This window comes from Strigops habroptila, chromosome 4 (genome assembly GCF_004027225.2).
Source record: "Strigops habroptila isolate Jane chromosome 4, bStrHab1.2.pri, whole genome shotgun sequence".
Classification (NCBI taxonomy): Eukaryota; Metazoa; Chordata; class Aves; order Psittaciformes; family Psittacidae; genus Strigops; species Strigops habroptila.
Genome location: NC_046358.1, coordinates 5,595,884 through 5,619,978, shown reverse-complemented (window position 1 = coordinate 5,619,978; position 24,095 = coordinate 5,595,884). Strand labels below are relative to the sequence as shown.

General features: G+C 44.9%; 1 protein-coding gene across 3 annotated transcripts in view; it reads left to right on the top strand.

The window, feature by feature from the left end:
- NR1H3 (nuclear receptor subfamily 1 group H member 3) overlaps positions 1-24,095 on the top strand; it is a 31,962-nt gene that overhangs the window by 2,707 nt on the left and 5,160 nt on the right. The window contains exons 1-6 of one of the 3 annotated variants that reach the window (XM_030481494.1): positions 1,249-5,691; positions 16,746-16,993; positions 19,830-20,096; positions 22,795-23,003; positions 23,251-23,430; positions 23,801-23,900. In XM_030481494.1, the coding sequence (XP_030337354.1) occupies positions 16,876-16,993; positions 19,830-20,096; positions 22,795-23,003; positions 23,251-23,430; positions 23,801-23,900 (874 nt within the window). In that variant the 5' untranslated portion in view covers positions 1,249-5,691; positions 16,746-16,875. Of the gene's footprint in view, positions 1-1,248; positions 5,692-16,745; positions 16,994-19,829; positions 20,097-22,794; positions 23,004-23,250; positions 23,431-23,800; positions 23,901-24,095 lie in introns of those variants that run through there. The other 2 variants (XM_030481493.1, XM_030481495.1) reach the window with 2 other exon arrangements.

The window sequence follows — 24,095 nt, the reverse complement described above, 5'->3', positions numbered from 1 at the left end:
TTTGCATGTTGAATAAGAAAGCTTATCAGATTGTATGTCACTCTCCCTCCCTTCCACCAAGTAATAAGATTCACAGACCTGGCAATCTGGGAGAAAAATCAGTGTGTTAGAACTGAGGTGAAACCTTGTTGTAGGCCTCCCTGCATGTTACAATGGAGTTGGAACCGGATGATCTTTAAGGTCCTTTCCAACCCAAGCCATTCTGTGACTGTACAGAGATACCTTGTTTCTCTGGGGGAAAATGTTCTGGTCTGCAGTAGGATACGTTGCCTTGTTTTCCTCACAACCTAATAATTTAAGACAGCAGAATCATGTTCTTTGGGCTGTGGAAACTTGTCTTGGTGGGAAGGAATGTCATTTTAGGAGGGGATTCAGGGGAATGCTTCCTCTGACAGGTACAGGTCTGCGTTTCAGCTGCAGGCAGGTTGAACTTGGTCATTGGATCGTACTTCTGCTAATAGATAAGTACAACGTTTGACTTGGCGTTTTCATTGTGGTTACTGCAGAGAGAAGGTGTGCTGTGGTCTGTCTGGGTTTGAGAGATGTGTATAATATTGTTAAATTAGATGAGGCTGTGTTGTGGCAGATGTTAAAAATGTCTCTGTTAGGAGTGGTATGATGGGTTACTTCAGCACTCCTGTGTCGTCATCGTTCTGTGACTTCCCACTCAGGACAAAATACCTTTTTTCTATTTTTGGAGCATAGACAAATTCCTTTCTTGTGTCCTCACTAAAAAGGAGACACCCCTGGAGCCAGTGGAGCTTGTACTTTTAGATCTGGAGATCTCAAAACCAGATTTCCTGTAAAGCAAAATTACTTTGAGTGTCAGAAAACGTTAAGGTGATATACTCAATTTTGGGATAACTTCATAAATCACTTTGCAGTGTAGACTGTCAATCTTTTAACTGTCTTATTTGGGGAGGGCAAAGGCTAATTGGGGTAGTGCACAGAAGAGCAGAGCACTGCAGACCTTCCAGTGTGTTTAGGGGATAAATATTTATTTAGTGGGAAGTTGGTGAAGAACTGAAGAGAACGGTGTTAGAGAATGAGGAATCCAATTCTTGTTTTGAACAGTGTCTGTAGGATCAAGTAGGAGAACAGTCTCGTGGGATGTGAGGGCTGAAGCAATTCAAAAGCCACGCTGCAGAGTCAGGCTGTATTGTGTACGTGTAGAAACCTCGCGGAGATGTAAATAAAAGATGTTGGGTGAGTATCAGCCCGATTGCTAAAGCAGATGACTGACAAGAGAGTAGGTGGCTCTGGCATGTGAGGCTTTGGAGTTTGTTTTATGGTGTAGAGAAAGCATTTGGCAACTATACTTGTAAAATGTCTTGAAATGAGCTGGAAGTTGCATCCTCTCTCCCTCCAGGGAGAGGGGCTGTGCTGCCCCCACTGCTCCTACCACAGCTATGAGACAAACAAGGTTAATGGGTTTAAATCAAGGCTTCCCACTCGCTGGTTTAAATCATGATTAAAGCTGGTGGTTTAAATAATTCATTTAAGCTTTGTTTTGCATTTGATGCTTTCTTAAAAGGGAGGTTTGTTCTAATAGGTTAGGCTCATCTATTACTGCTTCTTGCTAAACAGAATGGTACGGTGTGTACACCCACTTATGCTGTATTATATCACAGTCAATGTTCACATTAGAAAATGGTCATTTGTATTTACTAGGTGAGTAATTTCTTTCCTCATGACTTGTACAAAACTGCGTTTGGATAAAAAAGTTAAATTAAATATGCAGGTTTTGTTGTAATTAGACTCTAATCACTCACTGGATACATAAGAGAAAACATGCAATACGCTTGCTGGGGAGTGTGGTGTTAAAACTGCCTTATTCTAACAGGATAGTGTTATCTGCGTTTCGCAAAGTTGAACTGGTTGGTTTTGGTCATTGTGTCCTTCCAGATCTTAGAATGAACATAACTCATCCTCCCATGTCTTGTTTTTAGTCAGAGGTTGGGAGAGAGAAACACCCTCTTCTGTTTTATGCTGCCTCCCCCAACTTTGAACTGAACTAATTTAATAAGTGAATTGAAGAAGCTAATCTTTCTGCCTTTTTAAGAAGGATTTGTTTGGTACTTGAGTGGAGGCTGATTCTGTGGACTTAGTGACTTTCTTGAGTTTAGGAACTATGTTCTTTAAACATTCTCCAGCAACCATGTGCTGCCTGGATAGGGTGTTTGTTTAAATGATTGTTTTAGGCTTTATCATAAATTATCATTAGCTTAGAAAATAAACTGATTGAGTGTAATCTTGGAAAATGTGTGTAAGATCCATTTAAAGGAAAATGTTTGGAATTTAAATAGTCTATCTAGGGCCATTATGAAATGAGGGCAAAGAGGTAGGCTTCTGCAACAGCTCCGTGGTGTATCTCGGTTGCCAGGGGCATACATGCTGAAATATGCCGGCCCCCAAAGGGCTCCACATGCCATGCCACTGAATTTTCCTGGAGGATTTGACACAGTCACGCTGTCAGACATGCACATGTAGTGGCTTCTTGTGCACCTACCAGCAGGAACCCGCATGCAAATGTTTGTGGGGACGTGAGGTTGCACTGGAACAGCCTTTTGAGACTTGTTCTGATGGTGCTTGCCTTGACATGCATTCACCCATGCACATCCCATGCTGTGGCCAGCCCTCCTCGCCAGCATGCTTTGGCTTGCATGAGTGCTGCCACCGAGGCAGGGCACCTCACCTGGCTGCACGCTCCGAGTGTAGAAGGAGAAGCTGTCACCTTGTCTTCAAACACCGACTCTGTGATCCTGGTGGTCTGACTGATTGCTTCCATCCGTGGCTGTTGGCTGGAGGAGAGGAATAATATCCTGGTTTCTGGGAAGGGGCCAGGAAGATGTTCAAAAGGTGGTTTCTGTGTTAACAGCTGCTGAGGGGGACCTGTCCTTGGGCATCTGCAGGTCTGGGCAGGAAGCCCTGGGGATATGATCTAAGGTAGATACAGCATGCAGACAGGTTGCCCTGCTAGACCTTTAAGGAAGGTGTCAGACTCCCTTCCTTAGCAAAGGAAGAGGGAACTTCTGTTGTGAGGAGTGCTTTAAAATGTAAAATACTATAAGTATAGATCATATACTTGGGTTGAAGGGACCTTAAAGCTCATCCAGTTCCAACCCCCTGCCACAGTCAGGGACACCTTCCACTAGAGCAGGTTGCTCCAAGCCCCTGTATCCAAGCTGGCCTTGAACACTGCCAGGGATGGGGCAGCCACAGCTTCCCTGGGCACCCTGTGCCAGTGCCTCACCACTAATGTAATATAATGTAGTTTCTGTTCATATAGTATAGCTTCTGTTATGTAGGTGTGTGTAAGAAGAGGGGACTTGACTTTCTGGGCTATATGGGACTGAAGAAAAAGTTTTTCTTGGTCTGCAGAAAGCTCCCAAGTAGCTGGTTGTTTTTCTGGACATAGGAGTGGAGAAAGCAGAAGCTTTTGCCTGAAGAAAACATTAATCTTCTCCCTGTTACCTGTACTTTTAGGGCATTTTCTATCATGCTGCTTTTAAGAAGCAGGCTCTGGGGGTGAAGGCTGAAATAAAAACAAGAAACTGAAGACTTCGTTCTCCCTTGTATCGTCTCCAGCTGCTACTCCCTGATACTTGCTCTGGGTAGTGCCTTCAGCAGTGTCCCAGAATTGTCAGGCCATCCCCACCCTTCTCCCTCGATACAGGGATCAGAATAAGAAATCCAGCCACCTACTGGCTTAGCCCCATGGCCTGCTCCCACACACTTGTCCACATGCTCCCGTTTCCAGCAGTGATCTTGGGTTCACAGTTGTTTTTGAGAAGTCAGGTGATGGGAGCTCTCTGACAGTGAAGTGTTTGCTTGCTCGCTTCATGCAGACCCTGCTGAGCATTGGCCTTTGCAGAACCGCTGGTTCCTGGTTTGTCCATGGGTCATGTGTGATGGCTTCCTTCTCTTCTCCTCATGGTAGAGTTGCACTGGAGTTGGGAACAGAGTTGGGTCCTTATAACACGTTGTGACAAACTGACAATCCGATGGTTACCTTTTGCTTTTCTCTCTTAGAGCCTCTGCGCTCGATCCATTCTCAGCTACATTATTTGGGTGATAGAAAAGCATTTGCCTGTTAGCATCTCCAGTCTCTTTGTGCCTTGTTAAGGCTCTTTCTGGATGGATGAGGGTAGGGCCTCCTGGGTTTGGAGATGACCTGTGAGGAGAGTGGTGGCTCTGGTTTCTCATCTGGTGGGTGTGCTGTGAGTGCAGCCATTTCACTGGCTGGTGTTTGAGCAGTGGACTCTGCCTGGCTCTGGCCTGTTTTCCAGCTGAGTATTTGTGGTGATGTCAGGCAGTGTGAGAAGGGAACATGACTTGGCAGGACAAAGTCTGCAGAAAGTTCAGCTCCACATTTGGCCAACAGCCTTGGAGGGAACCAGATCTACACACACATATTCTGCTACACAGCCTGTCACACGCCCTCTCACATGCTCCCTTCCTGTCACACAGATCCTCTTTCTCTCATTTTCAGACCTTTAACCCTTCCCTCCTAACTGCCACCCTATGGGCTTATTAAAAAAGGCAAAGAAAAAAATCCCTCCTTATTTTGCTGTTATTGTACCTTGGGTTTAGTTGCAGTGACCCCCAAAGCAGAAATAGACCATACAGGCCAGGATCCAGAATAGTAAAGGCAAAATCAGGGCAAGTTTGCTTTGCAACAGAGCTCTTAATAGTCCTTTATTCTGACCTGCACCCCTTTGCCAGTCTTCGCTGTGTTTCTTGGCAGCTCTTCTCATTTCTCTCCTTGCTCTACTGCAGTCTTCTGGCTGATCTAGGTTTGGGTATGTACATCTGCAGAGTGGGAACCCCTGGCTCTCTTCTAAGAGCAGTGTTAGCAAAACCTGTCAAAATCTGTGCCTGGTAATGGATGAGTGGGAAATAGACTAATGGTCAAGCTTACCTTGAAGCAATTTAAAACTCTATATCAGTATCTCTCCGATGTGTTCTTTGTATGGGTATTTCTGTAGTACTGTCACTTCGTACTGACCTCTGTGCTACATCTAGGGATGATATTTCTATGAATGGGAATTGGTACTTTTCCCCTACTGCCCTTAAGGGAATCTTAATGAGTTTCCTGCCTGTTTTGCAATCCAGTACTGTATTTCTGTTTTGCCTGTGAGCAGTAGTATTTGATTTGTTTTGATTGATGCTTTTAGGTGGGATGGTGCTTGGATACAAAGTGCTCCGTAGATACATTATAAAAAGGCTGTTTCCCAGAAACAATCCTGTATCAGTTATGATCAGTTCTGGTGATGTGCAGCACATGCTGATGAAAGTACTCCTGGGGTGGGAGGAAGGGAGGAAATCACAAAAATGAACATCTGTGCTGTAAACAGCCCTCTGCTTTATTCTGTTCTTTCCTCTTTTGCCTCAGTTCTTCACGCTGTTTTATTTCATAGCTGCTAGAGGATGGAGAAGACCAGTTTGAAAGAGAAGGTAGTCTGGACAAGGGCTAGCAGCTGAGGGCTGTTAAGTTCTCTTTTTGGCTTTTCTGTGGTACATTTCACAGCTTTACACATCCTTTGTTATCTTCCCTGTAAAATATTGCAGCTGCTTCTTACTGCTTTTATCTGTTTTAGCAGTAGTTCTGGCAGTGGATTGGGCAGCGTTCCTGTTCAGAGGAGTCAACAGCAGTGTGGGATACTGATATTGAAGAGACAACCTGCTGAGGTGAGCATGATACCAGCTGCTAAAGGCACTTGGCTACAACAGGCATGGGTCATTCATAAAGCGTTATTCCCTTACTGCATAGTTCAGTGGAGATGAAATGATTCTTAAGGGAACAATCAGGTAAACAGTATGTATGGATTATTTATCATTATCATTTCCTACATGCAGAAAAAGGCCTGCAGTACTCTTTTCTAGGCATAATCTAATTGGTCCTCTTATTGCTACAGACTAAGTTTAACCATTTTCCCTGGCAGCTCCACTATCAGGATGTTATTTTGGATATTTGTTTTTCTTTTTTTATCTTCTTTTTTCTTTTAAGTTCTGAGCTCTTGCTTCAGTAGTTTGGAGATGACATTGGGATGACATCTCAAATCCACCATGAGTCAGACTTGTGTTCCCTGAAGCTGGGCTGTAAGGTCTGTGGGACTGAGGGTCATACAGGAGGAATGTAGGATCTAAGGTAGAGTTTTCTTTTGTTCTGTAATGTGTCATCCCAGTGGAAGTCCAGAATGATTGAAGAAAGAGGCTTCTCTAACTCTTCTCTTTTGTTTTTCCTCCCCACTTCTGTGCAGGCACCTTTTAAAAACCCAGCTTTTTGAAGCGAGCTGGTTATTGCCATTACCTCTAATGAGGTGTCTTGGCACTGTGAATGTGTCATTCAATGAGTGAATGACACTGTGTCTTTCATGTCACTTAAACCCTGTTCTCTGGGAAGACTAAGGAAGCTCTGGGTCTCAAAACTGTTGCTTCAAAGAATGTCTGGCTGTTGTGTTTTGGAGAACTATGTGTAATTGTAGAACAAGGTATTGATGGCCGAGTAAAGCTAGAGAAGGAGTCCAGAAAGAAACAGAGTCTGTGGACATACTTTCCGTGCTGCCATGCAGTGGCATTTATAAGGAAACTAAGGTGGTGGGGTCAGGTCTCACTTTCAGCCTTCAAGTAGGACTTGATGAGCTGTCACTGCACGTAGGCTGTGTAGGAGCCAGTCAGCAGCAGGAATAATGAGCTTCGAAGATCTCAACTTCAATCTTCTGAAGCGGGGTCTTGCTGGTCAGCAGATTATTTCGTAGTAGGAAGTTTCGTAGGTTACTTGAACACTTCACATTTGATTTTATTCTTTTCTTTGTGTGTATGTGTGGTTAGAAGTGTGAAAGAATGATACCATTAGCCAATACAAGGGCCCTAGGAAGAAAAACAAACACACCAACCAAAACCACCTTTGCATAGTTACATTTAGATGTGCAAGGGAAAAAAAGGACATACTGGTAGGATAGCTTCATTTGCTTGGGGAAATGGTGAGTGGTACTGGCAAAAGAATGCTGTTGCTGGTTTAAAGTGAGTTTCCATAGGGAGAGCTGGCTATTGTAGCTGATGCTGATAAACATACTCTGTAGAGAAGGCTCCAGGCTGGACCCCCTCCCTTCCCCTTCTTCCCCAGGAGTGGCAGAGAGCTGCCCTTTGCTCCTCTGCTAGCAGGAGGGGGCAGCTGCTCTGCCTTGTGCGTTTCATCTTCCTGGGAGGAGCACAGATTGGACTTTTCCTGTTGGAAGGCCCTGTCAAAGCCTCAGTTGTGCTTCCTGCCATCTGAAGGTCCGTGCTGATAGCAGTATCAAGCTGTCGATGAGCCGGATTCACAGCCAGACATGGGGGATTGTTGCACTTCAGCTACATATGGCAAGTTGTGCTCATGTTGATCCCAGTGCGTGCTGCGCAAGTTGGTGTTACTCCAAAGTGGCTGTGCTCTGTGTGTGCTCCCTGTGTTGGGACACTGGCTTCACAGCTCATCAGGCCAGACAGAGCTGAGAAAGGATGACTTGTCATTTTACAAGATGTTTTGGAGGGGAGGGGAGGGTGGAGGGATGCTGCTGCTGTTGCATCTTTGCTGGTATAAGCTAGTGCATGCTTTTTGCCATTCCTGAGGTGACTATACTCTAGGTTAGCCAGAAGATTCAAGGCTGAGGTGATGGTAGAGAGCCTAGAATGGGTAGAAGAGACTGGAGCTTTGTTACCCAGAACTCGCTCACACTGTTCAAGGGAATTTGTGTCAGCAGCAAGGTGGCCACATCACTCTGATATCACTTGTTATTCATTTACAGCTCATTAACCAGGGAAAAGGCTATCCTCTCTCACCAGCATCTCCTCCTTCTCTCTCTGTCTGCCTCTTCCTTTCTCCATTTGCCAGAGAGACCAATAATTCCATGCAAACAGGAAGAGAGGCGAGAGCAGCCCTGTGTACCGTGTGAATGAACTGCAATAACCTCCTCTGCTTTCAGTCGCAGGACCAAGGGCATCTGACAGTTTGGAGAGAGGGAGGGAGGAAACGGCAAAGCACTGCCCATTTCAGGGTCTTACCCTTCCTGATAGCAGTCACACGTGTCTCCTCTTTTCCTCTTGCTCCTTGTGCTGACATGACACTCTTTGATCAGAAAGCAAGAGGTGAAGACAAGGGCAAAGCCAAAACCTCAGCCTTTGACAGGCAAAGAATAATGAGAGGCAGGTGAGAGGGGAGGGAGCATCTCCTGCTGGATGAGGCATGGGAACAGGAGAGCTGACTTCTTGCAGAACAATTGCTGTTGGGGTGGGGAGTTCCTCTGCAGAGCTTGTAGGTTCTTGGGTGGCACTGGAGTCAATGCATTCTGTCTTCACCTGATGTACAGTTTGGGAAGCCCTGTTCCCAAATTAGTGGGATTCACATGCTACGTAGGAAAGAAACCTTGTGCTCTGAAGATCATAGACAAGGAATGAGTTTGGTTGGTTGGTTGTTTTGTTTTTATTCAGAGCAAATCAAAAGTACTTTGGGCTGATTTTGCCCTGAATTATTGCATTGTTTGGTAGTACAATTGTGCCTTATGATCCTAATTCACTTGGCTAACCAATTCTTTCAATGGAGATAGGCTTGTCTTTTTGTTTCAGTCCTGTATTCCTTCTTACCTGAGGTAGGGTGGAACTGGCTTAGAATTTCCTTTGCTGACATTGTTTATAATAGCATATTCTGTGGGTCAAGAGCATCTAAGTCATATTAGGTTTAGAAGTGTCTGCAGATCTCTTTGCATCTCAGCTGTAATATAAGGTCTAATTTTGGAAGGAAAATTATGGAGACTGCCCTTCAGTCTCCCAGAACTCACCTTCAGGGTGTTTTTCTCTACTTTCCCTTCCTTGGTTTCCTTCTATTCATTTTAGGCATAGCATCTTTCAGAATGATGCCTTTCATCCTGCTGTACTCCATCATTACATCTTCCTGCTGCTCTTCCCAGGACTCTTTCAACCAAGTGACACACTTGTTTATTTTAATCTCTTCAGTTGTTAGTCACTTTTGCTGCTGTTCTCCGAACCCTGCCATGGCATCCATACCTGACCTGCACAGGAGGTGGCATCCTGTGTGTTGAGACCAGACTAAAGCAAAAGGATGTCTTCACAGTGAGAGCTGGGTGCTGCGGTGAGAATTGAGTCACACTCAGGGATGCGCCAGTTCAAAGGAAGAGAGAAATGCGTGTGTAAAAGCCGTGCCAGAAGTCAGCAAAGTCAGAGGTTTTGGCTTTGTCCTTGTCTTCACCTCTTGGTTTCTGCCTCATCAAAGAGTGTCATGTCAGCAAAGGAGTTGGTCGGTGTGAGAGCCTAGACACCGAGTGTGTCTCAAACACCGCTTACATTCCATAGTGTGACTCAGAGACAGGAAACTGAGCTCGTCTCAGCACCATTTGCATTTGACCATGGGAGGCCTTGAGTGTAAGTGAAGCAAATAACAAGGATGTTGGCTCTCATACTGCGTAGATAGGATTGTTCTGACCCCTTTGTTCAAAGCTGACCGCTTGGGGCAAGAAGGCCAGGAGGCCCCCATCGTTGGATAAGGAGCTGCTGAGAAAACTCTTAAGGAAAAAGGAAGCTTAAAAAAGGTGGAAGCAAGGACAGGTGGTCTGGGAGGAATACAGGGACATTGTCCAGGAAGCTTAAAGAAGGTAGAATCAAGGACAGGCAGCCTGGGAGGAATACAAGGACATTGTCCGGGAAGCTAGGGATCGGGTCAGGAAAGCTAAAGCCCCGTTAGAATTGAGTCTGGCCAGGGGTGTGAAAGATAACGGGAAGGGCTTCTATAGGTATGTAGCAAACAAAAGAAAAGACAGACTAGGGATAATGTGGGCCCTCTCTGGAATCTATTGGGAGAACTGGCTACCCTGGATTTGGAGAAGGCTGAGGTTCTCAATGACTTCTTTGCGTCAGTCTTCACTGGCAAGTGCTCTGACCACACCACCCAAGTCTTAGAAGGCAGATGCAGGGACTGTGAGAATGAAGACTTTAGGCCCGCTGTAGGAGAGGATCAGGTTCGAGACCATCTTAAGAACCTGAATATGCACAAGTCCATGGGATCTGATGAAACCCATCCATGGGTCCTGAGGGAGCTGGTGGATGCTAAACCACTATCTGTCATATTTGAAAAATTATGGCAGTCAGGTGAAGTTCCAGACGACTAGAAGAAGGGTAATATAACCCCTATTTTCAAGAAGAGGAAAATTGAAGACCCAGGGAACTACAGACCAGTCAGTCTCACCTCTGTGCCTGGCAAAATCTTGGAGCAGATTCTCCTGGAAACCATGCTAAGGCACATGAAAAACAATGAGGTGGTTGGTGACAGCCAACATGGTTTCACTAAGGGCAGATCCTGCCTGACCAATTTGGTGGCCTTCTATGATGGGGCTACAGAACTGATGGACGGGGCAGAGCAGTTGACGTCATCTACCTGGACTTGTGCAAAGCGTTCGACACTGTCCCGCATGACATCCTTGTCTCTAAATTGGAGAGACATCAATTTGATAGATGGACCACTCGGTGGATAAAGAACTGGCTCGATGGCCGCACACAGAGAGTTGTGGTCAACGGCTCAGTGTCCAGTTGGAAACCTGTAACGAGTGGTGTCCCTCAGGGGTCGGTGTTGGGACCGGTCCTGTTCAACATCTTTGTCAGCGACATGGACAGTGGGATTGAGTGCGCCCTCAGCAAGTTTGCCGACAACACCAAGCTGTGTGGTTCGGTTGATACGCTGGAGGGAAGGGATGCCATCCAGAGGGACCTTGACACGCTTGTGAGGTGGGCCGATGCCAACCTCATGAAGTTCAACCAAGCCAAGTGCAAGGTCATGCACATGGGTTGGGGCAATCCCAGGCACAGTTACATGTTGCGCGGAGAAGAGATTCAGAGCAGCCCTGCGGAGAAGGACTTGGGGGTGCTGGTTGATGGGAAACTGAACATGAGCTGCTTCAGTGTGTGCTTGCAGCCCAGAAAGCCAACTGTATCCTGGACTGCACCAAAAGAAGCGTGGCCAGCAGGTTGAAGGAGGTGATCCTGCCCCTCTACTTTGCTCTCGTGAGACCTCACTGGAGTACAGTGTTGGTGTCCCCAACATAAGAAGGACATGGAGCTGTTGGAGCAAGTCCAGAGGAGGCCACAAGGATGATCAGGGGCTGGAGCACCTCCCGTATGAAGACAGGCTGAGAAAGTTGGGGCTGTTCAGCCTGGAGAAGAGAAGCTGCGTGGAGACCTCAGAGCAGCTTCCAGTATCTGAAGGGGACATACAAGGATGTAGCTATAGGACAAAGGGTAATGGGTTTAAACATAAACAGGGGAAGTTCAGGTTAGATATAAGGAAGAAGTTCTTTACTGTGAGGGTGCTGAGGCACTGAACAGGTTGCCCAGAGAAGTGGTAAATGCTCCATCCCTGGCAGGGTTCAAGGCCAGGTTGGACAGAGTCTTGGACAACATGGTCTAGTGTGTGGTGTCCCTGCCCATGGCAGGGGGTTGGAACTAGATGATCTTAAGGTCCTTTCCAACCCAAACCATTCTATGATTCTATGATTATATCTAACCACATGCCTTGTATTTTGTATTAATAAATCATAAATCTCATCGGTTGATGTCGTTTCACCTTAATTCAGGACAGGGGTATCATGAACTTGGTGGTTGGTCCCAAGGGGAAGGAGGTTGTCCTAAACAACCCCTTTCGAGTTGTGACAGTCAGCAGCAGGAGTAAAAGCTTGAGTAAGCAGGGCTGGCCCTCTGAAACTCAGAGCTAGGGAGGCAGAGGTGAGAATAAGACCCTTAACTTGGGCGCAAGAGACCAGAATGCAGCTGCCCATCCTTGAGGAGCAGGATGTGCAGTCCTAGTGGTAGGACTCTTTTGCATAGTTGGCAGAGGTGGCAACAACTTGCAAGGCTCACAGGCCAGTGCTGCATTCTTGGGCAGCTGCTTGTGGTCAGCTGAAGCTTGGCTCCACAGCGAATGAAAGCAAGCAGGAGGCTATAGCTTTTTTTATCAGCTTGGGACTGACAGTGACTTGCAGACTCCTTCCAGTTTGCGGTTGTCTTTATGCTTCTGAGAGATCAAAATGGATAATGTGACTTCAGGCTGCGTCCTTGCAGTTCTCTGTAGAGAGGGATTTACAGTGGGGGCATAGAACTAGTCTCTGTTCCTGAGAGTTCTTTCTATTCATTGGAATGGAATATATATACACTGTTTAAAAATACTGTTCAAAATCATCCTTTATGCTACCCTGTTGCACTGCTTTGCACATCTTGTGTTTTCCTGGCTTGTCCCTCCCATTGACAGTCTGAAGCTTTTTCCTCATGAGTTTTGACAGTTTTCACATGAAGTATGACTTAATTTTCAAAGTGACAGATCAGCGTGGGATTCGTTTTCTGCTTGAAGTGTACAAGTGTCTCTTTCAACTTTTTCCTAATTGAGACCTGTTCTAGGTGTACTTCTGCCCTGCTTCCAGACTTATTAGCTGCTCCAGCATTTCTTGAGAAATGGGATGGTGCAGAGGGAAGGAAGAGGAATGAGCCAACATGAGCTGGGAATCACCTTTGTTTCTCTGAGGCAGCTACAAGGTAGTACAAGTTCCTTGGGGATGTTTGCGAAAATACTCCTGCTGCTACACCAGAGACAGTGTAGGAAGAACATTAGGTGACAAAATACTTGTTACTCCTTATGAAAGGATTGGAACAGTGGTGTTTCCTAAAGGGGCTTAGTTCTGTGGTAGTGCTGTAGGGATCCTGTGAAATCTTGGCCGTTTAGATCTGCAGCCAGCTTTTGATGCCTGAGGTAACATCACCACTGTATGAATTGTTCACTTAGATTTCAGCAGAGAACCCTTATGCACTGTTGCATGCCCAGCTTTGAGAGGCAGATTCAGCTTGAGTGCTGGCACTGGTATTGCATGTCACAACACAAATTATATCCCTGCTTCAGGTATCTCTGGAAGATGGCCCTTCCTATCAGATGCATCTGTTCACCAACAGCCTGTTAGGCGGACGTGCAAAGGCACAGTCCTGTTGACACACAGCTGTGTGATGCGTAAGCACAGTCATGTTGACATACGTATACAAATGTAAGGTCTCTTCTGCTGGTGCTGACGTGCTGCAGAGTGCACCCTTGTGATTTACAGGACTTGAACCATAATTGTATTTTTTCCCTTGGCAGAAGGCTGTAGGATTCAGTAGTTTACAGGACTCTGACCTGTAAATCCTGTCTTGAAAGATCCTAGAGACTTGCGCAGACTTTCTAAAAAGCTACCGTTTCCTCTGAACATCCAGTATTTGGAGGTAAAGGGCTTGTGCTATTCCTGTACTCCACAGTAGTGTTTCTTTGGAGATGTACTTGCATCTGGTCTGGCCCCTGATCATTAAAACTTCTCACAGAAAGCACCAAAAAAGGAACCAGGGAGAGGACAGACCTGTTTAGCAGAAGTGTCACAGCAACTACATCTGGCTCATTTGGTTTCTTTGTGCTGTGTGATGCTATCTCATTTACTCGTCGTCAATGAATTTGGGACAGAAATTAGGCATATTCTGTAGCTTTGTGCCTGTTGATAAATGTTTCTGGTACTTAGCATGAAGTGCAGGAGCCAGGGCTGCCACCTCTAGTCTCTGTTAATAGCACTTTATGTTGCAAGAGTGCTGATCTTGAGACCATCAGAATCTGAGTTGTTCCATTGTCTTAGAAGAGAAAGGGAGAGGGAAGAAATGGAGTAGGGCAATGCTAGTGCAACACATTGAGAAGCATCTGGTCTCTTATTTGAGACATGGGTGGCAAGGGCTGGCAGAAATTGCTTCTCTTAGCCTTTCATCTATATGTGCTTCCTCACTGAAGTATGTCTGGTCATCAGGTTCCTCTGTTCTAGATGCTGCGTTGGAGAGAAGCAATTGCTTCATCTTCTGTCACTTGGCCAGCCCTGGTTTCTAAAACTGACAGGGTTGAGACAGTCAGTGGGAGGCAGCACAGCAGATTATGTGAAGAAGATGCAAGCCCTCTTGCAGTTACGGCTTGCATCACCTTTCTCCATTTTTAGTTGGGAAATGCAAACCTCGAGTAACATGTTTTTTAGTATAAAACTCAACAAGATTTTTAGTCATTTCAAAACAATTCTCCTGTATTTTGGAAAACTAATTCCCTGGCTTAGTCATAGAGCCTCTCACCTGTATACCTGTGGGGAAAATGCTAGTTTAGGTTTCTTTACTGCCTTTAGGACGCCTACAAGGATACTGGAAAGGGACTCTTCGTCAGGGGCTGTAGTGATAGGACAAGGGGGAACGGGTTTAAACCTAAACAGGGGAAGTTCAGGTTAGATATAAGGAAGAAGTTCTTTACTGTGAGGGTGATGAGGCACTGGCACAGGTTGCCCAAAGAAGTGGTAAATGCTCCACCCCTGGCAGTGTTCAAGGCCAGGTTGGACAGAGCCTTGGGCAACATGGTCTAGTGTGAGGTGTCCCTGCCCATGGCAGGGGGTTGGAACTAGATCTTAAGGTCCTTTCCAACCCAAACCATTCTATGATTCTACCTAGCACCAGAGTGCTGCTGTTTGCAGTTAGGTCAGTTTCCCACAGCCTGCAACTGTTACTGCATCTACAGAACTGAAAAATGCTGTGTCTTGGGAGCAAAGAAGATGAGAGGCCTCTCCTGTCTGGCCCTTTGAGGAGGCTGGTGCGTGAAGTAGGAACGTGGGGGTTGGTATTACAGCATGAAGACAGTAGCTGATAGGCCTTACCCCTCGTCATGCCCTGGGTGTGCACATGGATTTATATTCCCCTCCCTGCTGGTAGCTGCAGATGTTGCCAGGAAGTCTGCAGTCTCTTAGAAACTCCCCTTTCGGCTCCAGATGTCCTGCTGACAGCAAGTTTTGCTCTTGCAGTGTCAGTCATGTTGTGCATGACACAGTTTTGAATCCCAGCAGGCTGGATGCTCCTTTCTGGAATACATAGCAGTTGTGGCTGGGATGCAGCAAGACTGGGTCACTGAACGGAAGGCAGTGGGGCCTGAGTGCTGTCACTCAGTCCCTCAGGTGGGGGATCAAACTCTTCCTTTGGAAAATGACTGTGGTACTGCTGCTGGTGATTCATTCTGCATAATAGTTAATGTTTGAGTGACTCTTTTGCATGGTTTAATGGAATGTGGAGATGCACTGAGGCACTACGCTTAGCTTTGTTGTTTCATGCCCAAACATGTCCAGAGACATCTGATATCGACATCAGTGAATTTACATGGACTAGGAAAACAAGTTGGGTTTGGGTTTGTTTCGGTGAAGTTCCTATCTCCATCTGATGCTCAGTGCCTGTCGACAAGGTTTTCAGTTGCTGCAGTGCAGAGATTCAGTGCCTGCGTGTATCAGAGGGGAGGGAACTCTGAATTCCTCATACACTCTGAGACTGTGTTTACAAAGCTCACGTGGATTAATGTGCCCTGTGGTTTTTAACACCTTATTACCTGCCACAGGATAATGAGAGATGGCAGGAGCTCAGCAGGCTTGACAGCATGACTGCTCTTGTGCTTGATGACCCTTTCAGAGTCCTGGGAGGGGGTGGTTTGTGGAAGTATGACTTTCATCTTTGCCTTTGGTGTTCTAAGAAGAGTTACGCAGTCTGGTCCAAATACCCAGGAGGGAAGAAGGGACTTCTTCCTCTGCCTCTTCCCATTCAGCACTGCAGTGTGTAGGGCATGATCCTGCTTACCTGATGCTTTTGTAGCTGGGCTGGTGCCCAGCTTTCTGTCACCTCTTGTCTTTCAGAGAGTGTCAGGCTTCCAGTCCTGAACTCAGTCACACAAGTTAAACTGGTACAGACCTTTAAAGTAGTTGCTTTTTAAATCGGTTAATCCCTTTAGCTTGCATTGGTAAATTGCTGAGTTAAGATTGACTGATCAGTTGCATGTTCAAGCAGATTAGGGCTGTCTACATTAGCAGTTTGCATCAGTTTCACTAAGTCTGTGCAGTCAAACCAGTAAGGCCTTTTTCTGTGCAGGTGGGGCTTTTTGGAAGAAGTGATTGGATTCACTTTCCAGGTTAGGGTTATGTAGTGGAGTTAGTGCTATATAATAAAGATGCTTTTCAGTATGGGTTCCAGGTTCCAGTAAAGAGTATCCTCAGAAAGGTGGTGGTGAATCTGTTTCCTGAGGGTGGCATAATTTCCTGTAGGTATGATGCTGGCTTTCAATTTCTTGCTGTAGGTGAGGGAAGGATTTGTCATCTTCATCTTTGATACATCATTGAACTTTAGCACAGCCTTTGCATAATGGTATTAACAGGGAAATTAGATGTTTTGTAGTATTTGCTAAATAGTTGAAGCAAAATTGTCTTTTACAATGTTCTATGTGTGCTGCAGTGCATGCCATAAAATCCAGGGCAGCAATGAGCTATTTGTTACTGGAAGCTGTAACAAAGGCAACCAGTTGTAAAGTCTGGAATTTCCTTCTTATACACCTGGAGAGGTCAGGGCTGAAGTCCTCTCACGGTGTTAGCGGAAATGAAGATTTGTTCTGCTTTGATAAATGTTTTGGCAATAGAAGGATAGTTTTGCGCCTGGGTGTGCTAATCTTGTACCTTTAACACAGTTTGTTAAAATACTGTGTTTCAAGAGCATAAACATTGATAAAACAAAGCCAATTGTCCCTTCTAATAAATAAGGAAACAAACTCTTGAAGCTTGTTTGTTTTGCAGCTTATAATGGATTTGGGAGTTAATAGCCTCCGTAGTTGAACTCTGCCTCTTTCGTATTTATTTTTTTTTCCACAGGTACTTCCTTTCTGACTTTCAGTGGCAGAGAGAAACTAAAGACCTTGAAGAAAGACCCCTGTGGCCCCTTGCTTGGCAGTAACAATGCTGCAGCGATGAGATTATCGTGAGCCCTTCCTGTGTGGCCTCCATGGGTCCCACTCAACTCAGCACACAGGATCATGGGAAGAGAGTGGCAAGTGTATTTGAGATGGAGGAGGAAGGGCTTTCACTCTTCCCTGGCTCAGAGAACCCCCCTGAGCAAGCAGGTATGGAGAAATTCTTACTAAATCCATGCAACCTGAAGGCTATCTATTCTTTCAACTGGAAAAATTGATACTTGGCAAAATTTAGTGTGAGTTCTGCTGTGCTTGAGGCACTCAGAATGTAAGAATAGAATCACTTGTCGATAGTTGAAGATCACTGGGTTTATCCAGGTGATCTATGTGTTGAGTATTTTGCTTATGTGACCTTCCAGAGGCTAGGTCCATGACAGTAAACTGAATTTCTCTTTCATAGCCTTATCAAAAACTGTAGAACAATAAAGCTTTATTACAGGTGACAATCCAACAACGGTTAGTGATGCAAAGAAATAATAGGTTCTTGCAGATTCATATAATAGGAAGACAGTAGATATTTCCTCTACATATTTCTGAGGTTAACTGAGGTTGAAAGAGTTCCAGGAAATAATACTGAGATTTTGCAGTTACAATTGCTGCTGACTCACACAATCCTACACTTCTAAACTGTAAGAAGATGTAGTATTAAATCTCTGATGGGTAACAGGAAAAACAGGAAAGCACAAGTGAGGTGTCCAGCATATAGTTGGCAACTTCATGAAAATATGACAAATAAATGTATTTGTTGAAGAGTGAGGCAATGGGCAATCCCTCATATAAAAAGGTGATCTGAACATTCAGTGAGGACTCAACGGTAGAGTAGAAACAAAGACAGTAATTGAAAGGCAAAGCGATATTACCCAATAAAAGTCCTTAAAACGGATTTGAGGACGGGAAAAGAAAACAATCGATAAATGCCCTACAAAAAATGCAAGAACAAAAACTACAAGATGTGGAAAAAATTATTAAATAGGGGATCTACCAAAGAAGGGGAGGACCCTAATGAGAGCTAAAGGTGCAGAGATATTACCTTCACGCTTGGGTACATCTCATATTATTTCGATGTTCTCTTTCACTACAGAAAAAGACAATAATAAGCTGTATAACTAAAATGGTCAGTGTTCAGAGATGGAAAATAATTTGCATAGATCAAAGGATAAACCCATCTGTCTCAATAAAAGTCACAGGAATGTTAATCAGATGTTTATGTAGTGCCTGAAAGACAGGTAAGAAATCCACAAGGTGGACAGTTTCATCTTAGGGAAGTCATTAGGTTACTCTGTCCCTCAGAAATGTATGAACATGATCCGAGGCTTCCACAAAGTTATTATACCAGTTCATATATGTGCAATGGCAGACTAAGTAATTTGAAATAATGGTAGGCATTGCATAATTTCTTCTTGGTAATAGGTTGTGTGAAGAGAAATATAGTAGAGCAAGAGAGGGAAATAGCAGAGACTTAACCTTTCTGATGACATTTTCCTGCTGTCCCATCTGCAAATAGAAGTGAAGGCCAAAATGAGTGACCTCCAGACCTCTGTAAAGTCTGTGGGATTAAAAATCAACACCAAGATACTTAAGATTGTGAAAACCAATATGCAGTAAAGGACATGAATAATTTCTGAGACTGACCTAACACTCTTTACCGTTTCAGGAACTTGAGCAGAATAGTAAGTATTACTGAGAGTAAAGATAGAAGTATTAGAACCATATGTACGAGCATGAGACATGCCATTGTAACCCTGATGCTGATCAGGAAATGCAGCAGCCTTGTCCTGCAAGCCAATCCCTATGAGTTAACTCCAGTGTAAAGGCTTTCCAGGCATATCTGAACATAATCTGGAGATTTATCAAGACATGCTGTTTGTAATCTTTATGAACAGCTGGCATAGAAAAATCTATAATATCTGACATACAGAAAAATACTTGCGCTGTGAGCTGTGCAGAAGGACATGTCAGATGTCAACATGGCTAGAATTAAATGGAATTAAAAGAGAGATGGCTAATAGGGAGGGAATACACAAATAACATGGGCAAGCATTTGGCTGGATGCTTAAAGTGAGACACGATGGAGTTTACCAAAGATGTTTTCAGAAAACACACCCAGTGACAAGATGACGAGCTGTCAGAATGGTATAGGAAGAACTGGGAGCTACTGCACAAGACCATCTGAAATGTAATGCAGTAGTGAAGGCCCTGTGTTCCAGATGGAATGATAAGGTTTAGTATGAGTGTGCTTCAGTTTTAGGAGTGGGGAATGCTCTTCATTGAAGAAATGAAGGTTTTGGGGTTCCAGATGTTCACAGGGCTTGTGCAGTGTGCGGCTTGCTTGCTTATTGCCCCTAACACCACAAAGTTGCTGCCTTCTGTCTAGACAGTTTCCCCAAGTTTTCCAGTTACAGGGATTGCCTGCTCAGTCTGCTTTTTGTAGGGTCATAGTTTCAGCACTGGTTTTCTGTCACTATTTGATTGCTGAACCATTATTCCTTATCCTTATGTGTGAGTGTGGCAAGGAATAGAAATAGAACTGGAAGGAGTAGTAAGAGAACTGGAGTTGAATTCTGAAGAAAATAACTTTCGGCACAGTCTTGGATTTCAGCTCAACTTTTTTGGAGGTCTTTCTCACATTGGTAGCTTGACTGTCACTCCTGCTGATGGAAAGTGCAGAAGAATATCTGGCCCGAGCGTGTTTAGCTCTTTAACCCAATTTTGGAGGGGAACAAATGTGAATCTATATCTGCTTATATAGTTGGGGTGAAACTGTTTGGATTACGTCAATAATTGGTCTGTTGCAGAAGATATGTTTGCCCAGAAGGGGAGTCTGTGAAATGGGAGACTTGATGTTTTCGTCTGTGTGTTTGGGAGATAGTGGGTTTGAGTGAGGATGTTGGTTGGGGCAATCAGCTGCAAACACCGTTCTTGCCTCACGTGTGGGTTTTCGTTTTCTTTTTTCCCTCCTCTTCCTCTGTACTGTTCATTTTGGTAGAAAATCCCCCCCTGAAGCGGAAGAAGGGCCCAGCCCCTAAGATGCTGGGCAATGAAGTGTGCAGCGTGTGTGGGGACAAGGCCTCCGGCTTCCACTACAACGTGCTGAGCTGTGAAGGCTGCAAGGGCTTCTTCCGCCGCAGCGTCATCAAGGGTGCACAGTACGTCTGCAAGAACGGCGGCAAGTGCGAGATGGACATGTACATGCGGCGCAAGTGCCAGGAGTGCCGGCTGCGCAAGTGCCAGGAGGCGGGAATGCGGGAGCAGTGTGAGTGCGGGAAGCGGTGCTGGTGGGAGCACTGTGGTGTTGGGACAGGAGGCCTGTGGGCACGGGCTGGGGGGAGATGGGTGTAAGGAAGAGGTGAATGGGAGTGCTTGGAGATCACATTGCTGGAATGCACGTGGAAGTCACTGAGCTTGTAGCAGGGGTCACGTGGAGAGGTGAGGCTGTTGGTGGAACACCACCGGTGTGCTGAGAGCCCCAGTCCTGCCTTGTAAGAACGTGTGGAACATGACATCAGAGGAAAGACTAGCAACCAAGATTTAAGTGTTCTTCAGTATGCTGTCAACTGTATCGGTAAACTCAGGCTTCTGTCTGTCTTGTGATCGGGACTGCAAGGTTGTTCACTGTGCTCTTTGAACAACAGGCATTTCCCTTTGCCTCATGCTGTGAGCTTGTGACAGAGGTCAAGGGCAGCACCACAGCACTGCAGCTGTGTTTGTGCAGGCCTGATCTCATTGCTCCCTTTAGTGAACTCTGCTGTTTTTCTCACATGAGCCATAAAGCTGCTGTTTCTGAATATTCAACAACATTCCTCTCACATATCAGGAGTAGCCCTCTTCAGCTAAGCCATCTGGGTTTCATCTCTTTGCTGACCAAGACTGACCAAATGGATGCTTGGTTAACATTAAATCTGTGTGAAGTCTCCTTCTCTGACATCCAGAACATGGAACAGTGAGAAACAGAGAGTATTTTGGAAACATCTTATAAAAATACTTCTGCAAAGAGTGAGTCCTGCTGAGCTGCACGGCTGCCTATCCACCTCGCTAGTCTTCTGTTGCAGGTAGATAGCAGAGAGCCTCATTTCTGTGTTTCCTCATTGTCTTATGTTGAAGACAGCTCTGGAAGATGAGGCCAAAAGGAATCTTTGGCTTATTATCAAGTGCTCAGCAATTCTTGTTGACACTGTAATCCCACTGCAAATTCATCTTGTTAATCTTGACAGAAACTGAGGGCTTTTTCCTCCAGCTGTTTCACTTGGAAGGTCATTCCAGAACTTCCCTCTACTAATTGTTGGAAACATTCTTCTAATTCCCAGGCTGAAGTTATTCATGGCCAGTTTATTGTTCTTAAGCCAGTGTGAGCTATGAGGTTAAATAGTTCCTTTATGGCAAACCAAGTAACTTGGATGCTCTGAATTTAGCACGGTGTAGAAGCTTGCACATAGGCAGTTTGCAAGATTCAGTAATATCTGGTAACTTGTTACTCAGCTATAAATTCTTTGTGCATCTGAGTCTCAAGATGAGGGATTGTAATCACTTGGATCAATTACTTCTGTTCTTAAACTAACATGGTGACTTCCATTCTCTAATCTTACAGATCCCCCTGAATTTGGTAATTGTACTGAATGTTCTTTGCTGTTAGAATTGGCATTTCTGTGTGTGTGCATACCTGTGTATGCCTCCTCTCTGCTGGAAGTTCGGGATAAAGGTTACTCTCAGCTTGAATGTGCCATGTTCTTCATCTTTCCCTCCAGTCCTGTGGACTGGACTGTCCATTTCAGAATGCTCTCTCACAGTAGTTCTTAATTTCTTGTCTTCATGTTTAACATGATTCTTTTAAGAAGTACATATTTGTTCCGTTTTGGGCCCTGCTTTTCTGCGTAGCAGTCATGTTTCCTTGTGATCTGTGCATAGAAAATGGCCAAAGAATCTTTCAGCACTTTTAAATCTTGTGTGCAAAGTCAGGCTTCGTCTTTTTTTATCTTTGTTCCTGAAGATGTGTGGTGGTTTGGGTTTTTTTTCCAGTCAGTCCCTTTTCTTCTTTTTGTTTGTTCATCTCTAGCAGGATGATTTTCTTGAAGATAATCCTTGAATCCAGGCCTGTCTGGTAGTTTCCTTTTTTGGGATGCAGCTTGCAGATAGTTTTTGCAGCTTTGACTTAAAGCAACAAGAAGCCTCCTTTACATTCAAAACAGTGAATTCTTCAGTTAACTCAGTTACAGGCTGTTAACAGGGTTTTATATTTAGATTAGCTAGTGAGCAGTTGGTCCAGTAAGATTTTTCACAGCACATGCCTCTGAATTGTTTTATTCCTTACAATGTTACATCTGAATGACATATCCTTTGACTTCACGACTGAAGAAGACTTCTGGCCCTGCTCCTGAAGGACTTGTGGTCCTTGGTACGTTTTACGCCAAGCTATTCTTTCATTATTCATCTTCAGTGTGTTACTACTCTACAGTTTGCTGCAGATGGGCTGTGTAGGAAATTGTTCTTTCACGCTTGGACTCCATCCAGGACTGGCTCTGACCTCTCAAGAGGAAGATGAAATGACAAAAGGGAAAAGATGCAACAGCAGAATAATATAAAATCCAATGGACACACCATGGTGTGTGAAGAGAGCACCTGCTGGAATCTGTTAGAACATGACATACTGGGAAATTGCTCACTGGGGAAAGTCACTGTTGTCTTTCTGAGATTGTGAAGGGAGCTTCTGTCCTTTGTGAACACTTTGCATGACAGTATGGTGAAATGAAAGGCAATGGAACAACTTAAGGTGGGGAAAAGAGGGAGAAACAAATGAGCAGTATCACTGTCTGCTGTCTGTGTTGTGTACACTTGGATACACCAGATGCAGGCAGCTGTGATCTCTGCCTCTCCATCCACAGCACGTTACCCTGTGTTCAGCGTGGTTTCCAGTGTGCTTGTATGTCATGATTGATCTCTGGCTATTCCTGCTTTAGATGTTCTGTCTGAAGAACAGATCCGACTGAAGAAGATGAAGAAGCAGGAAGATGATCAGGCTCGGACAGTGGTGGTGCGTCCAAACCCTCCGAATCCACCAAGCCCTTCCCACAAACTGACGCCCGAACAGTTGAGCATGATAAAGAAGCTTGTGGCCGCTCAGCAGCAGTGCAACCAGCGCTCATTCACTGACAGGCTCAAAGTGACGGTAAAAACTCTACCCGTGTTCCCAAAATCAGAAAAAGTGAAGTTTGGGGAGTTGGGGTTGTGGGTAAATTATGTGGGAGAACAGACATACATTAGGCATTGCATCTATGGGCTAAAGTTCTGTAGAGAATAGCAAAGGATGATGTTTCAATGTGTTTCATTTTCCTTCTCTGTTCACTTAATCTTCTCATCTTTCTGCCCTGGCTCCATCTTTCACATATATACACCTTCTCTTCCCATTCCCACAGCCATGGCCCCAAATTCCAGACCCTAATAACCGTGAAGCAAGGCAGCAGCGTTTTGCTCACTTCACAGAACTTGCAATTATCTCTGTGCAAGAGATTGTGGACTTTGCCAAGCAACTACCTGGCTTCCTGGAGCTCACTAGGGAAGATCAGATCGCTTTATTGAAGACATCTACCATAGAGGTGAGAGTTTGGCTCCACCACAATAAATAGTAGCAGAAAGAAAAGAATTTGGAGTATTCGCATGGTTCCATCCCTTTTTTGGGGATGGCAGGCTGAAGGACCTCAGCCATGGGACTATTACTGCAATGCCAGGCTATACTGGCAAAGGGCCATGGAGGAGAATGAGGCAAGAGTCTTGGTAGTGGTAAGCAGGTATTTCCCCCTTCCCTGAAGCTGATACCACAAAGGATGCAGCAGAATTTGGTTTTGGGGTTTGGTTGGTTGGTTGGTTGTTTTTTTTCTTCCAGAGATGCTCTAACACTCCATAGATTATTGATATTATAAAGTTCTTTCCTGTTTTCAAATCAAGTAAATCTGTTTCTGGTTTCAGGTGATGTTGTTGGAGACATCTCGGCGCTACAATCCAGAGATTGAGAGCATCACCTTTCTTAAGGACCTGAGCTATAATCGGGATGACTTCGCCAAAGCAGGTGGTGCATTAGACAGATGTTTCTTCCTTCCCTGTGTCTTGTGTTCTTCCACCCTTTCTGTTTAACTGTGAGCTGCTGGAAATAGTATGTGGGGCCTTAAAGCTGAAGTCAGGTGAGAGGTTTAGAACAGGACCAGACCAATAGCCCCACAAGCCATTTTTTGCCTTTAACATGTGATACTAGCTTAGTTCATGT